Raw genomic sequence first — 13,001 nt, 5'->3', positions numbered from 1 at the left:
GGTATGTACTCAGACTCGAAAAGCCAATATGAAACATTCGTGATGTGTGACAAAGCTCTAGGAATTTTTTAAAAAATCGCTGAGAGGAGACCCATCCTTATGGATAGAAGTGTTTCTCCGCTTGGCAACGGAGTCTGGGATCAGACCATCACTTCGGAGCTAACCTATGTGTTCTGGGTGGGAGTTCGGGGGCCAGGGCCTGACATACAGCCCCAGGAACTGGGGTGCTGGTGGTCCCAGCTGTGACCCCAGACCACCTGCCAGATCTCTCGATGCCCTCTCGACTTCCTCTCTCACAACGTCATCACAACAATCCTTACCTCCAGCGGTTGCTGGAAGATTAAATACAACAAGAAAGCCCCTAGAGCAGTGCCTGGGGTGCACTAACTACTGTCATAAACACTGGGGGGGATTTGAGCCAGTTTTGATACTTAATTAATATTAAGGGCATAGCTTCCACACTTGGGTTCACTTTTGGTGAAATTTCTGTGTTGAAATTTTGGTGGTTTTTGGCCAAAGCCCAGTGACACGGATCCGCCATTGTAGCATCACACGGGGACAGTGTCCCTGCCCTGAAAATGCTCCGTGCCCTGCCCTTCATCCCTCCGTCCCCCTTGACCCCTGATCGCTCGACTGTCTCCAGAGTTTTGTCTTTCCCAGGAGGTCGCAGGGTTGGGACCACATGGCAGGCAGCCTTTTCAGGTGGGCCCCTCTCACTTAGCAGGACGCCCACACTGCCCGCAGCACCACTTTCGGAGGCGGGGAATAAGGGCGTCGAGTCGGTGATGCTGAGTCAGCACCGGCACCGCAGGGCTGCGTCTGAGAGGCGTGTTTTCAAGAGCACTCGCGCTGGCCTCGTAAGGGCTACTGCGCGGCATCGCCGGGCGTGGAGCAGAGAATCCTCGAGCCCAAAGCCGCTGGGAAAGCTGGGCTTTTGTTGAGGGGTTGAGAGGGAGGGAGGGTCTCCATAATCGGCTCGCATTCACCTTAGAAGATGAAATCAAAGCCGGAGACTCTGAGAACAGATGGGGGCGGATTTCATGTTCGTGAGAAGCTCCTTGGATCAGCTGGTCCTTTGTGCAGCGAGAGGGTAACAGGACTCCTCCTGCCCTGGGCCCCGAGAGCCCTCCGCCCGTGGCTGCCAGCTGTCCGTCTAAGTGAGAGTCAGCCGGGGTGTCCATCAGAATGCAGACTCACCGGCCTGGCCGGGGCCTCGGCGGGGAGGTCTGTTAGCTCTCCGGGGCTGTCCTCGCAGGTTGCCTCTGGCTGGGTCACTTCCTTCCTCCTCTCACAGATCTGGGGGCCGGAATCCCAAAACCAAGAGTAGTAGCAGTGCGGCCCCCTGCTTTGGTGACACATGGCCTTCCTCTGCCTGAGCCCCGGGGGAGCTCTGGGTAGTGACACACACGCACAGTTTATCCTTCCTTGAGGCAAGCCAGGAAGTCACGGGGCGGAGAGGTGGGGTGCGAGGTGCGTGGAACCCAGGTAAGTCTGCGGGTGCAGCTCCAGCGCCTAAGGGCGGCCTCCCAGGGGAGAGACCCAGCATAAATCGTCAGCAGAGCCCCTGCAGCACGTGGGGATGAGTGCCCCCAACCAGTGCAAGAGACCCCAGGGGAGGGGGCGGGCCCCACAGCATCCGTCGTTACAGCGTCTGCAGTATCGGAAAGCAAACACCAGCGGGCACCTTCAGACCCACTCCCCACCGTCCGGACCTCGAAACAGCCACAGAAAAGGGAAAGAAATACTTCTCTTTCCTCCTCCGCGCTCTCTCGCTTTTCCTTTCTCCATGGTTTACGATAAAAACGCCTGCGTCCCCCACCCTCTCTCGCCTCTTCACAGGTTTCGGACAGGTGTGACTACGTCTTTGTCAACGGGAAGGAAGTGAGAGGCAAGGTGAACGTGGTGGTGAACTTCACCTACCAGCACCTGCACAGCCCCCTGGAGATGACGGTGTGGGTCCCCCGGCTGCCCCTGCAGATCGAGGTCTCGGACACCGAGCTCAACCAGATCAAGGGCTGGCGGGTCCCCATCGTCTCCAACAAGAGGTGAGCGTGCTGGTCAAGACTTCCGATCAGAAACCCACAGCAGGTGCGCTTAGGCTGAAAGTGGAAACTTACAGGGTAGCTCGTTTCAGGCGTGAACTGATGCGGGGGGGTTCGGTGGTACCCTTGAGACGGGGTCTCTCTCCATCTCTCGGCTCTGGTTTGCTTCGCGTTGGCTTTGTCCTCTATCAGGCTTCTCTCACCGGGTTCCAGACTTGGACTCTGTCTTCTCTGCAACTCTGCAGAAAGGACATCCTCGCTCCCCCCGTAATTCCAGCAAAAGCCCTGGAGTTAGGTCTTACCCTCACTCGGCTTGTGTGCCCCATCCCTGATCTAATCACCATAGCCGAGGAGATAGAATACACTGGTCGGTCGAGGAGGCTTCAGCCACAGTCCCCTGGCTGGAGCCAGAGGAGCTTAGAGAAAGAGGTCGAGCCTGCCTGAACCAACACAGAGGGGAGGATTGACTCTGGGAGGGCGTGAGCAACAGTCGTCCACCAGAGAGACATCTGAACAGGTGCTGCCTGACCTGAGCCGTCTCCTGGTGCCCCCCGCCCAGAAGCTCTGAGATCTCTTTCCCTTGGGGAGGTGAAGTCTGAGGCTGGTCACCTGTGTGCCTGGTGCATCACTCTGACGTGTTTGATGGAGCGATGTCTCCACCATCCACATCAAGCGACAAAATGGGCATCGGGTACAAAGACAACTGTAAAAGCTCAGGCTCTTTGGTCAGAGGTTTTGTCACCTCAGAGAAACCTGTGCTTAATTAAGGAATCCTATGAAAGTCAGCCCTAGGAGGTCAAAGGTGAGCGTGTGCAGAATTAGACGAGGAAATATTCCTGGAGTCTGGGTACTCAGCAGGGAGCAGAGAAGTGGCATTTACCTGAGGGCTAATTTTATATTCCTCCCCTTGGACGTCCACCCCGTTTCGTCCCTGTGGCCCCTGGCAGAGGGGACGGCTTCAGGAATGATGGCTTGGGTCCCTTGTGCAGCTGGAAGACGGTTTCAGCCATGATCCTTTTCTTAACCACCGGGGTTTCTGATGTTGAGTTGGGAGAACGGATGAGTTAAGAGTGATGAGCGATGCTGCTGAGGGCAGGCAGCTGCAGGGAAAGCCTCACCCAAGAGCTGGCCGCGTCTGGTGCCGTCACGACTGCCCAGCTCAGACACGGCAACAGAACTACTGCGAGAGGCGGGCGGCTCTTCTGACGGAGACCGTGACGGTGCTGAGAGGGGCCGCCTGCACGGAAGGCATCAGGTGTTGAGGGCGCAACGAACATCCGCCTCCTGGCCAAGCCATCCCCGCCCTTTCTACGGTGACTCCCACGTAGCACCTCGCTGAGTTACGCACTCCCCGCCCTCGTGTGCTGGTTTGCAGGGCTGTACTGGTCATCCATAGCCTATAGTGTCAGTGATCTCTTGCTACATAATTTAATGGCTTATCCCCCAACCAACTGGCTTAAGAGAAAAATCTGCGTGATCTCACAGTTTCTCTGCATCAGAAAATCCAGGCAGGGCTTAGCTGTGTCTCTTCCAGGCTGCAGTCCAGCTGTCAGCTGGAGCTGAGGTCTCATCTCGAGGCTCGTGTGGGGAAGGATCTGCGTCCAAGCTCACGAGGTTGTTGGCCAACCTCAGCTGCTCCCATTGGGCTGACGGCCCCAGTTCCCCGTCGGTTGTTGGCCAGAGGCCACTGACAGTTTCTAGCCATGGGATGTCTCCACAGGGCCGCCCACCACATGGCAGCTGGCTTCCTCGGGGCTCAAGGAGAGGGTGCCGAGCAAGGCAGAAGTCATAGTCTTTTCAAACCTAACCTTGAAAGAGACATCCCGTGACTTCTGGTGTAACCTTTTGTTGGAAGAAAGTGACTAGGTCCAGCTCAGGTGCAAAAAGGAAGGGGATCTCACTCAGTGAAGACCAGGAGGTGAGGACCACGGGGGACACCTTCGAACTCTGCTGACCACACCCACCCACTCTGACTCGTCAGCACTCGGGCCGTACCGGTGGTCAAGTACTCTGAGTATCACCCCTGCGTGTCTGGCTGAGCCCACCCCAGGCTGTGATCACCCCGAGGACAAGGGTCCTGCCCTCTTTCCTTTCCACCCCCAGCCTCCCACCTTTGACCCAACAAATCGGCATCTGTTAAACTGAACCAACCCTTTGACAGGCCAGCTCGGGACAGCGAGGAAGAGGATGAAGATGAGAGGAGGGGCCGAGGCTGTGCCCTCCAGTACCAGCACGCCATGGTGCGGGTCTTGACTCAGTTTGTGGCTGAGGCAGCGGGCCCTGCAGGCCACCTGGCCCACCTGCTGGGCTCAGACTGGCAGGTGGACATCACGGAGCTGGTGAATGACTTCATGCAGGTGGAGGGGCCCCGGATCGCCAGGCTGCACGGGGGACAAGTCCTGATCGGCCAGGAGCTTGGGATGACCACCATCCAGGTAAGAGAGCCCCAGAGGCGAGGACTCTCGCTAGCCTCACCTCTGCCCGGAGTCTGAGTGCCTCGAGTGAGGGGCAGGGAGAAGGAGAGGTGACTGTCTCCAAACTCAGGTCCAGCTACTTGCTGCTCAAAAGCCAGTGCTCGAGAGACAAGGGTTGGTAGGAAAGGAAAGGTTGTCTGTCCTAGAGGCTGGCAGCCTGGGGAGAAGGTGGACTCATGTCCAAAAGCCAACCCCCCCCCCCACTGCCCATTGGGGGCAAGAGATTTTAAAGGGGAGTTTCAGGGGTGCAAAGGCGAGGGAGGGGATAATGTGCAGAACTGCACAGTCAGCTCTGACAGTCATCTTGAAATAGGTCATGCAGTGGTCCAAACAGTGTCCTCTTGCATTTTTTAAGTACAGTTAACCTTCACCTCCAGAGTGGGCTTGTCCCCACTTCCTTGAGGCCAGTTCTTAGAACGGTGGCAGCTGAAGCAGCCTATGTGATGGCTGTAGTCTGGTCATCATGCGGGTCATGTCTTCCACTGGTGGGGGTTTTAGTACCTACAAAACAGCTCGAAGGATGTGGCTCAGAATAATTTCTCCAGCCCCTGACGAGGAACTAAAGGTCCTTGACGTTGTGTAATGGCTGAACTGTTATTCTGTGTTGCCTGACTGCTTCCCTTTGTTTCTGCATTTTCTCCTTTCTCTGATTAAATTTATTCTTTGGCTAAAGTTTTTCTTCAGACAGGAGGCAGGCAGAGGACACTGGGAGGGGGGAAATCTGTCCCGCCGGGTCCTGCTCAGTCACAGTTACACAGATGCTCTTCCGAAGCAGGGTCTCCTCTTCAGGGTCCACACTGAACGTGAGCCTCAGCCCCTAAGTCATCACAGGTGTCCAGAGGCAAAGGAGACTTTGGGCCATTGGCACCTGGGGTCGGACTCGCAGCTGAGTTTATCAGAGGATGTGAGCTGATATTCCAAAATGCAACTGAGTGTCACGGCTCGGGGCTCCCCGAAGTGTGGAGCGTGAGCTCCTGGGGCGCACAGGGCGACTTAGGTGGTACACGGACCCACCGTCTCTTCTTTGAGTGCACCTGGTAATTGGTGATGGTGCGTATAAGAGAGAAACGCCATGTCAAACTGGCGTGTCAAAACCATTTTTCTTTGACACTATGAAGTTTTTTAAAACAACTCTTTTAAGTAAAATAATTTTAAACAACACATAAGGAACAGTAGAGTCAGCAAGAGCGCTAAGTGACAGCAGGAATGGTCCACGCTGAGGAAGAATCAAAGTCAGTCCTCGGGCGAATGCAAACGTCCGTTCTGTGCACGGTGCGTGGTGGAGTTTATTTGCACGCGGGGTCCGGGCTGCCGAGTCCCACGCCGTTCTCTCCTTGACACCCTCGTGCTGTTACTTAAAAAAAATGCATTGCACTTTCCCAAGCCTGCATTTGCTAGAAGCAGGTGTAGTGGGAAAGACTCGTTTTTGCTCTCTCTGGCTCTTCCGTCGGCCCCCACCCCTCGCCGGCTCCGAGCAGCGTCTGTGCCGTGGGAGGGACTTCGGGACCAGCAGGGAGCCTTTCCTCGCTATGTCGGTTCTGCCTTTCAGATCCTGTCACCTCTGTCCGACGCCATCCTGGCGGAGAAGACCATCTCCGTGCTGGACGAGAAGGTGGCGATCACGGACCTCGGGGTGCAGCTGGTGACGGGGCTGTCCGTCTCCCTGCAGCTCAGCCCGGGGAGCAACAGGGCCATCTTCGCCACAGCGGTGGCCCAGGAGCTGCTGCAGCGGCCCAAACAGGTGTGGGGGTGGGGCCTGGGGCACCGCAGGCGGGGCCGCACACCAGGGGGGGTGTCACACGGCTCTGGAGGGGTCACATGGTGCAGCTGGGTTACACGTCAGTGGGGCTGTTGACTGGGTGGAGTCCTGCCTTGAGCGGGTCACACATCAGGAGAGGTCGCACAGTGGGCTGAGGTCACACGTGAGATCAGGTGTCACTAATTTGGGATCTTGCAAAAGGGGGGGTCGCTCATTGAGTGTTTCCGTCTTGAATGGGGGTTGTAAAGGGGTGACTGTTCTGCCTCAGGCTTCCTAGCCCCCCAGAGATGCCCCCCCAAAAAAGTTTGCAATGAATGAAGGATTGCAGACGGGAGACCCGGGCTCCACCCCCCACGAAGTGTCACCTGGCTGTGTCACGTCCCTCCACCATCCAAGCATCCCGGCTCCGGACACTGCTGACCTCCCGGAGCAGTGGGGTGGACGTAAGGGCGGGAACAGACTCCAAGGAAGGGTCCGCAGCCTTCTGCTAAGTCCCTGCCCAAAAAAACGGGGTCACAGGTCTGGGGGGTCGGAAGGAGACGGGAGGAGATGGCTGCCACGTGTGCTGTTAAGCTCAGAGCAGGAGTAACAGCCGGCCGTGATGTCAGTTGTGGTCCCGTTTCTCTTTGTTCGAAACCGGCGTGTGCTAATGGAGGTGTCTGCGTGCACGCGTCGCGTGTGCACGTGGGTATGTGTTGTGTGTGTGTGTGTGCTGTGTGCACTGTGTGTGTGTGTTGTACACATGCTGTGTATACTACACGTTGCGTGTGTCGTGTAAATTGTCTGTGTTGTGGGTGTGTGCCTGTTGGGGTACATATCGTGTGCTGTGTGTTTGTGTCTTCATACAGTGATTTCCAAACAAAGGGCACTTGGAAATGTCATCTGATTGCCTCACATCAGAGCGGGATAAACATTATTTCTGAGAAAGGACCTGGGTGAACTTTGATTAGCAACCAAGACAGCGGTCTCGAGCCGTCGATTCCCTGTGCCCCGTGAATGGGGACGGTCCCCCCGTGGGGGGCTGGAAGGCCTCCAGCCCACGTCCGGGATTTGCGGGCAGCTTCCTTCATCGGCCAGGAGCGCCCCCTGGAAGCTGCCCCTGGGCGGGCACGCTGGCACCTGGAGCCCCCTTGCACCCGCAGAGGCCGGGACTGTGGCCGAGCAGGAAGTGGCCCGAGCCGGACCTGCCCCTGGACGCCGGGAGCCGAGTCGTTTCCCAGCCTGTGCCCATGCCCGAATGCCCCGCTGTCGGGTCCTAGCTGGCCCCTCGCCCCTCCACGCTGCTCTTTGTGTGCAGGGGTCTGGGTTAAAAAGCACTTGAAAGTGGACGGTCTCCATCCCGGAGGCGAATCCTTCCAGAGGCAAACCTCCCTCATCTCGGGGCTGGAGGACGGCGGCCTGGATGCAAGTGACAGGTAGCGAAGGAGAAATAGCCCCAGGCCCCCTCCTATCTTCCTGGGGCCATCAAATCAGGTGGTGCCAGCTAGGAGTCAAGGAGGTGACGAGACACAGGACCCGGCCACCGAGCTAGCCCATGCCGGACGCGCTAAGCCAGACGCGTGCCCCTGAGGTCGCTCTGCGCCTGGTTTGGGCAGAGCTTAGTCCCTGCCTGCAGCTGGGCTCCGACACTCCAGTTTCAAGACCTCCAGGGTGCGTCTGAATTGCCTCCTGTGATTTCGTGGCAGGGCGGGAGAACCTGGCAGCCCAGGGCCACGGCCAGTGGCTTTGCGCCATCTTGGCGGCGGTCTCCGCTTAGCAGCCAGTCCAAGCCGAGGTCGCACAAGGTCAGTGTTCACGGGCTGAGCTGAAGGAGGTGCCGAGGCCACCAGTCAAGCTGGAGAAGCCTGTCTTCTCTCTTCCAAAGGCTGGATGCCATCGGGAAAACTTATCACTGTTGCGGTCAGGGGTTCTTTGGTTGCAAGAAACGCAAAGCAAGTTAAAAGGACATGGGATAATAAATATTATTATTTGTTATGAGAAGCCAGGACAGAGAGACTCTCACGGGCCCAGCTGTAAGAACCTGGGGGGTCTGGGGGGCAGTGGGCTCACTCACTCCCCTGCACTCATCAGAGCAGCGCTGTGCCCAGACTCTGCAGGTCCACTGTGGTTGCTCCAAAGCAGGGCTTCGCTCCTGAGCTTTGCAGGAGCTCCCATTCCTCTTCCCACCACTAAGAGCTTCAGTCCTGTCTCTCCTGTTTCAAACTGGAGCGGGAGGGGCCGGCTGGCTCAGAGCTGCTGGGGTCAGTGTCCCCGGCAGCAGCCGTCCTCCGGCTGCCACCAGCCGTAGCCGGGTGGGCGGGACACGGGCCTCTTAGGGCTGGGCGCCCTTCTGGGCTTGGGGTCGGGCAGGTCCTCCAGGGGGCAGGAGCTGCAGCGGGGTCGGGGTGGGGAGCAACGGGCTGTCAAGCACAGTGACATCATCACTGGAATTAAACGCTTGGAGGTCACCTGGTCTGTGACCTCCATCTCCCTGGTCAGACGAGCCCCAAGGCAAGTTGGTCCCAAGCAACCGATGAAAAGGCAAGAGAGGACGATGGGCGTGTGCCCTGGCCCTGGCCGGTCAGTCTCCTAATTACCCCGAGCTGGCTGGGCTGGAAGATGGGAGGGGAGGCGCTCCCAGCGGAGCGCTTCCTCCCTCCGGGCGGCGGGTTGTGCTCCTTGCCGCCAGGCCGACAGTGCGTCCGCAGGCCGGTGGGAGCCTGTTCCCAGATGCCCAGACGCAGCCGGTGCAGATCGCGCACACCCCAAGGCAGCGGCTCCTCGGGGCTGCCCCTGCCCGCACTGCGGGCTCTCGTCTGGGCTGCGAGTGACGATCGGAGACCCTGTATTAAAGCAACTTAAAAAACTAGCATCACAAGTATTTCCCCTTTAAACGTGTGACGCCCGATAACCAGCACGTCTCCTGTGACGTGCGGCGCGTGACCACGCAGACGGAGCCCGTGCCCCGCGGAAGGGACCCATCTTCCTTTCAACACCTCGGGGGAGAAGGCAGACCTTATGAGCGGGTGTTTGGGACTGGGCCCATTTCATCATCACCCTTTTACCGTTGTTTTCCTTTGGGTTCCACATCCTCACAAGAATTCGTTTTCTTTCGTGCCTTCGGTGTGTCTAATGTCCTGTCTCTCCACTGCTTACGAGGGTTCCCTTCGTCCTGGTGGTACTAATTTGCTACGGAGTGCTTACTTGACTAAGACTTTGAGTTCCATGAGCTTTGGGGCCCCCGTTTTGACGAGTGTCCTTATGTTCTTCGACAGGAGGCAGCCATCAGTTGCTGGGTGCAGTTCAGTGACGGCTCCGTCACTCCCTTGGACGTTTACGACGTGAAGGACTTCTCTCTGACGGCCACGTCCCTGGATGAGAAGGTGGTGTCCGTCCACCAAGACCCCAGATTCAGGTGGCCGGTAATCATTGCTGAGTCCGAAGGCCAGGGGGCTCTGGTCAAGGTCGAAATGGTCATCTGTGAATCGTGCCAGAAATCCAAGCGGAAGAGCGTGCTGGCCGTGGGAACGGCCAACATCAAGGTTAAGTTTGGCCAGAACGATGCCAACCCCAACAGCAGTGACAGCAGACACCCAGGGCGGACAGGAGTGCACCTGGATAATAATGTCAGGGACAGAAGGCCCGCCAAACCCTTGCAGGAGTGGGGCGGTCGAGACGGACAGGACTACAGCAGCCCTTCCGTGGGCCGCATGGAAGGAAGGGGCTCCACCACGGAGAAGCCCACCTTCCGGCGGAGTGATGGCCGGGACAGCCTCTCAGACGACGACGGCCACCTGCAGACCACCCCCGTGGACCTCACCAGCTTCCCGGCCCAGGTGGACCTGCCCAGAAGCCACGGGGAGATGGACGAGAGTGACCTCGCCCAGGCGTCCAAGGGGCTGAGCGACCTGGAAATCGGCATGTACGCTCTGCTGGGCGTCTTCGGCCTGGCCATCCTGGTCTTCCTCATAAACTGCGCCACCTTCGCCCTGAAGTACAGGCACAAGCAGGTCCCCTTCGAGGAGCCGGAAGGGCTGAGCCACTCCCATGACTGGGTGGGGCTGAGCCACCGGACAGAGCTGCTGGAGAGTCACGTCACCTTCGCCTCCTCCCAGGAGGAGCAGATCACCGCCATCGACCGGGGCGTGGATTTCGAAGAGAGTAAGTTCCTCCTCGGCGCAGACGCCCCGCCGGGCATCAACGGACAGCTGCTCAGACCCTCGGGGCCCACGGTCGCCAACGGCACGGATCAGCGCAGCGAGCCCCCCGCATCCCCTACCTCAAAGCGGAAAAGGGTGAAATTTACCACCTTCACCGCCATCGCCCCGGATGCCGGGGGCCCCGCCGTGAGCGCCGTGTCCACGCGCAGGGGGGACGCAGCGAACTGGCTCGGCCAGGACCCGGCCCCCGGGGAGTGCGCCGGGTCACGCGACTACACGGACGGCTTCCAGGGGGATGCGTAAGCCGGACGTTCGCTGACGTTGGTTCTCACTCACCTTTCGGCCTTTAATTTGGGGACGTGTGGCTTACGGGGCCCCCAGCAGAGAAATAAGACGGCAGGACAAGGTCAGGAGACACCACCCACGGAGCCCCGGAAAGCGACCCTGGCTCCCCGGGGAGGCCCCGGGTCGGATTCAATATACACGTTCCGCGGCACAACGTCCTGGCCGACGCCGAGAGGCTTATCCCGCGTGCGAAGGTTTTATTTAAACCTGGAAGACAAACGAGTTGTGAATCACTGAGCTTCTGGGAGCGTCCGGGAAAGGCCAGTCCTCCTCTCTCACTCTCTCTCTCTCTAATAAAAGCAGTTTGGGTATCGTGACACCCACACGGCTGCCGTATGCAGTGTTGCAGACGACGGGGGGGCGAAGCGAGACTCAGGCCGGGCTGAAGGGGACGGAGGGGAGGACGGTGTCACTGGGACCGGGGCTGCGCCGCCTGCCGGGCGCACAGGCGGGGCGGAGTCTGGGTCTGCGGGGCGGCACTCGGGAGGCGTGCTTTGCGATCATTCTCTCCTAAAGGCGGGGTTATTGACAGACCGCGGCGACTGCTGACAAGGACTGAAAGGGAGCAAGCCAGCAAGCAGGCCACCGACCTCTCCGTAACCAGCTGCCAGGAACACAGACTCGCACAGAGAAACCCTCTGAGCAGTTCCGAGCATCCCTTGATTTGTAAACTAATGCATCCTGAGTGCGGAGCTTCAGTCGGGTTCAAAGAACAGTCTTTTTTTTTTTTTCTAGCCAGTTGTCTATTCTCATTTGTACTCCTCTCCAACATCGCCCCCTTTCTGAAAGTCGTTGGTCACTTGTGGGCACTGGGGGGGCAGTGTGAGCCCCCACTGAGTGGCCCAGGTGACACTCGACACTGAAACACCGCTGGGCGAACTTCGCACGTGTCCTTCTTCAAAGAGGCTGGTCTTTGCGGGTGAGCGCCGCGCGCAGGGAATCCAGCTGCTCCCTCCCCTTGCTGTTCTAGAAAGAAGAGGGGGCTGTCCTGTGATGGGTCTGTCGACAGTCCCGTCCAGTCTGCTGCCCAAGGCTGCTGAGATGAATCCGGGTGTCCACGCAGAGGGCACAGGGTGAGGCTCGGGACTCGGGATGTGTTACGAGGTGGGTCGTGCAGGACGCCCGTCCCCACTAGCAACCGGGCAGAACGTAAGGCTGCTTCTCCTCCGCGGAGAGCAAGAGGGACCCGGGTACCAGCACACGGGGCAGAGGGCTGGGCGAGGCCAGCGTTTGGTCCTAAGGTCAGTCCTCAAGGGGTTAACACCGCCTGAGATCCGGAGGACCCTTGAGACCCTTGAATAGCTCCCGAACCCCTCAGGTGCCACGCCTGTAAAAAGGAAGCGGGGAGAGGCTAGCTGGTTCTTACGCCCTCGTCGTGCTCGCGCCGAGGCAGAGATGATGGTGGAAAGCTTGCCAAGCAGGTGCGGTGCTGAGCATCACAGTGGAGGAAGGAGCTGCCCAGAGGAGGCCCTGCTGTGGAATCAGAGTGTGTGTGTGTGTGTGTGTGTGTGTGTGTGTGTGTCCTTTGCATCCTTTTCTCTCTCTCTCTGCTCTTTAGATCCTTCATTTTCCAATTCCTCTTGCTCTGTGTGTCTCTCTGAACCTCTCCCTCTGCCCCCTGTCTCTGTCTCTCTCTGTACACACATATAATTGAATTCTCCGTAGATGGTGCATGTAAACCCCAGCAGTTTACCTCCTCAACCTTTGCGCTCTCCCCAAAACGAAGGTGCTGTCCGCCGGCTCTAAGACTGGGACTCCAACCGCCATAAGCCACCCGCTCCTGTCCCCACCCTGACTTTCGTGGTCTGGTGGGGCGATGAGCCTGTCACCCCTTTTCAGTGCCAATCCTTTGCTTTCAGTCGCCTCCTCCCGTCTCATTCTTCCCCGCGTGATGTTCCATTGAACAGTGCCTCCGCGGCCCCCTCTCGAGTCCGTCCGCGTGCAGAATGCACTGTAGATTGTAAGAATGTAATACTTATATTTATAAACTTACCGACTGTAAATATAAAGTTTGCATTCCGCGGCTTCCTGGCTGTCCTTTGTCTCTCTGCGCTCTGACCCCCTTGGAGAGGCTCGTGTCAGTTGCAAATGGCTCCCCAAAGCTGCGGGCTTTGGGTAAATGAAAATGCAGATTTAAGGATCCCAGCACAGTCCAATTACACTCCTACATCGTGTAATGCCGCTCTCCGCGTGGAGGCGAGGTTGACACACGATGACAAAGTACGCTGTGTACTAAGTATCT

At 58.2% G+C, this 13,001-nt stretch overlaps 1 protein-coding gene across 1 annotated transcript in view; it reads left to right on the top strand.

The window, feature by feature from the left end:
• TMEM132D (transmembrane protein 132D) overlaps nucleotides 1-12,721 on the top strand; it is a 527,232-nt gene extending 514,511 nt beyond the window's left edge. Inside the window, exons 6-9 of the mRNA XM_064481313.1 lie at nucleotides 1,840-2,045; nucleotides 4,204-4,477; nucleotides 6,066-6,257; nucleotides 9,530-12,721. Coding sequence (XP_064337383.1) covers nucleotides 1,840-2,045; nucleotides 4,204-4,477; nucleotides 6,066-6,257; nucleotides 9,530-10,717 — 1,860 coding nt within the window. The 3' untranslated portion in view covers nucleotides 10,718-12,721. The remainder of the gene's footprint in view (nucleotides 1-1,839; nucleotides 2,046-4,203; nucleotides 4,478-6,065; nucleotides 6,258-9,529) is intronic.
• Nucleotides 12,722-13,001: the final 280 nt, after the last annotated feature.

This window comes from Camelus dromedarius, chromosome 31, assembly GCF_036321535.1.
Source record: "Camelus dromedarius isolate mCamDro1 chromosome 31, mCamDro1.pat, whole genome shotgun sequence".
In the NCBI taxonomy this organism is placed as follows: Eukaryota; Metazoa; Chordata; class Mammalia; order Artiodactyla; family Camelidae; genus Camelus; species Camelus dromedarius.
This window is presented reverse-complemented; position numbering and strand designations above follow the sequence as displayed.